This window comes from Atta colombica, unplaced genomic scaffold, assembly GCF_001594045.1.
Source record: "Atta colombica isolate Treedump-2 unplaced genomic scaffold, Acol1.0 scaffold18, whole genome shotgun sequence".
Classification (NCBI taxonomy): Eukaryota; Metazoa; Arthropoda; class Insecta; order Hymenoptera; family Formicidae; genus Atta; species Atta colombica.
In genome coordinates, this window is record NW_017259271.1 from 1,110,091 (window position 1) to 1,112,876 (window position 2,786).

Below are 2,786 nucleotides of genomic sequence, written 5' to 3' on the forward strand. Positions count from 1 at the left end.
CCAGTTCAATTTATAATTGTTTTAAATCTGACAATAATCAATGTATTGTTTATAGTCAAGTATACTGGAAAATATATTTAAAATTTACATAAAAATATTATTAGAAATTAAGATCCAGCCTCTTTTTGGGATTCCTCTACTTGTTCATATAACGGTCTAGTTCCAACCCTACATACATTGTAATATACATTAAATTTGAAAACATTATCTGTTAAATTTTATTTAATTCTTTCAACATCTAAAACCAATACTCTGATTCTGTAAATCTTGATGACAGTGTTAATATCTTTATATTGTTGTCATACAGACATATTATAGGGTGAATTCACTTTTCACCCTTATATGCTGTAAGTATTATTTCATCTTCATTGTCAATTAAATATTAAACAAGAACAAATAATTCTTATAATATGAGCTATAAGCTATATGCACCTATAGTAAAAAAGCTAAGCAACAACAATATATCGAATAGAATCAGGATACATAATATACATCTTAAAAATATAGTCAAAATTAAAAAAAAATTAATTTTTTAGATGAATTACTTGCTAAGTGTCTTTGAATTGAAAAAAGAATGTTATTAAGATATTTTCATTAAAATTAGGTTTCAAGAGATTAATTTATGGTTTGCAAACTACATAATTAAACATTATAATGGAAAATACTGTACAAAATCTTACATTATATATTTTGCAATTACAATAAATACAAAATTTACTTAATATTAATATTGTTATATTTAAGGGTACTGTTATATCAATTGCATTAAAAAAAAATAAATATAATATACATATTAGGATATTGCATTGTAATATATACTATTAAATTTTATTATGATAAATAAACAAAAAGTAGTATAAAATTCTATATGTACATAATTACCTTTGTCATAAAGTTATCCTTCCTAAATAAAACCTTCAATATATGTCCAAAATTACATTCTGGATCAGTACGTGATGGATGTCTTTCATCAAATGGATCTGGATCCATCTTCATATAATTTTCTGTCTCAAGTTCTATTATATCTGCTAATCTTTGAAGAACAGGAATGGGATCATATGTTGATGAGCTATGCTCTTCTTCCCATTGTCGTAGAATTTGTACAACATCTGTTACTTCTGCAAGTGATTCTGTATTTGCCATTATAGATCTGTAAATAAGTGTATTTAAAAGTCCAAAATTTGAAAGTCTCTCTCTCTCTCTCTCTCTCTCTCTCTCTCTCTCTTTCTTTCATCAGTCTCTTTATTGAAATTTCAATAGACAACAAAAAAATTTTATTTGAGCTATGTATTGCAATGTATATGGAACATGTATATAAAATCATATACTACAATAAATAAATCATTTTATAACACATTTCTATAAAAGGACACAATTTTATTAAAAAAGCTTGTATTAAAATTTTAATGACATTTTAATGAGTCATTAAACATAGCGTGTGACTCTAAACTCAATTGAAATGCAACATAAAGGTTAAATAACGCGCGAAAGACATAGTGCACGACAATCGATGTTGAAAATTTTCATAATTTTTAAATATGTCAATCATTTAAAGAAAATTCTGTTGGTTAGCTTTAAAGCCTCATCACTGACATTATCAATAAATATTATTATATACGTGAATTATACTACACAGACACAACCTCAAAATGTTAAAAACAGTAAACAAAAGCTTCGATATAAAACAGAGAAAATATTAGAGATATTATCCGAAAAAAGGATGTTTAGACGTACTAAAATTCGTTTAAATGAAATTGCGCAACAAAAAAGAAAGAGGTAAGCCGGCCGGCATTGCAATACTGCGAGAATTTGCAATAAACACAAAGACTGTAGCTCAGATATCAATGATAATGATTCACCGCGTACAGTAGCGCGTGTATTTCATAGGTTAGATTCTGCAAAATAATTTGTTTGAAAATATTCATTCGATAATTTTTCTTTAATTTTTCTGATATCTTCAAAAATACGGATAATATATATAAGCTCGAGCACATAATAGCCAAACAATTTTGAGCAATTTCCAGACTTACAAATGTATCACGTTATCATGTATCCGGCTAAAATAGGCTACATAAGGCTACAATTCCTACTGAGTTCCTACCATGGTGGAAGGGATAACACGGGCCTAGTTTCCATCGAGAGTATAAACCGAATCAGAATGTAAAGGCTTAAACACAATTGGCACAGACATGTAAGTTCGATATTATATCCCAGAGCTCTGATTGGATAGTTCTCTGTTCTTGGATTGGATTATTCTCTGTTCCTTATGTCTATGACCTATTGTGTTTAAAGCCTAAAAACCAATTAACTACAGTCGAGTATTCCCCTATTACAGTCAAACGACAGGGGAATGCTTAACTATAGTTCGTTGGTTCTTATATTCTGATCCGGTTTAAACCCTTAGTGGAAACTAGGCCACGATATGTACATAGGTCCATATTCATAGTCAAAGTTCAAGGCAGCGTTTAAGCCGGAATCAGACTACACATTGAAGATTGAGCTTGAAGATTGAAAGATTGAAATATGACCAATTAAAACAATAGGAGTTAAAAGTCCTTTGTCCTCATTGGTCAAATTTCAATCTTCATCTCAATTTTCAATGCGTAGTCTGATTTCGACTTTAAGGTCACTTGATCAAGATCAGAGAGAAACCATAGCATTGAGAGAGGCTTTTTGTATCTCCCGTCTTTAAGCGCATTGTCCTTGTCTATCACTAAAAATTCATATTTTTTTGCCAACAGTCGCGACACAACAAACAAAATTCATCGTATATATATATATATATA

At 29.1% G+C, this 2,786-nt stretch overlaps 1 protein-coding gene across 1 annotated transcript in view; it reads right to left on the bottom strand.

The window, feature by feature from the left end:
* Positions 1 to 2,101, bottom strand: part of LOC108686430 (protein mahjong) — a 109,058-nt gene extending 106,957 nt beyond the window's left edge. The window contains exons 1-2 of the mRNA XM_018191741.1: positions 2,031 to 2,101; positions 883 to 1,150 (exon numbers count right to left, since the gene is read on the bottom strand). Of these exons, the coding sequence (XP_018047230.1) occupies positions 883 to 1,143 (261 nt within the window). The 5' untranslated portion in view covers positions 1,144 to 1,150; positions 2,031 to 2,101. The remainder of the gene's footprint in view (positions 1 to 882; positions 1,151 to 2,030) is intronic.
* Between the last annotated feature and the right edge of the window lie 685 nt (positions 2,102 to 2,786).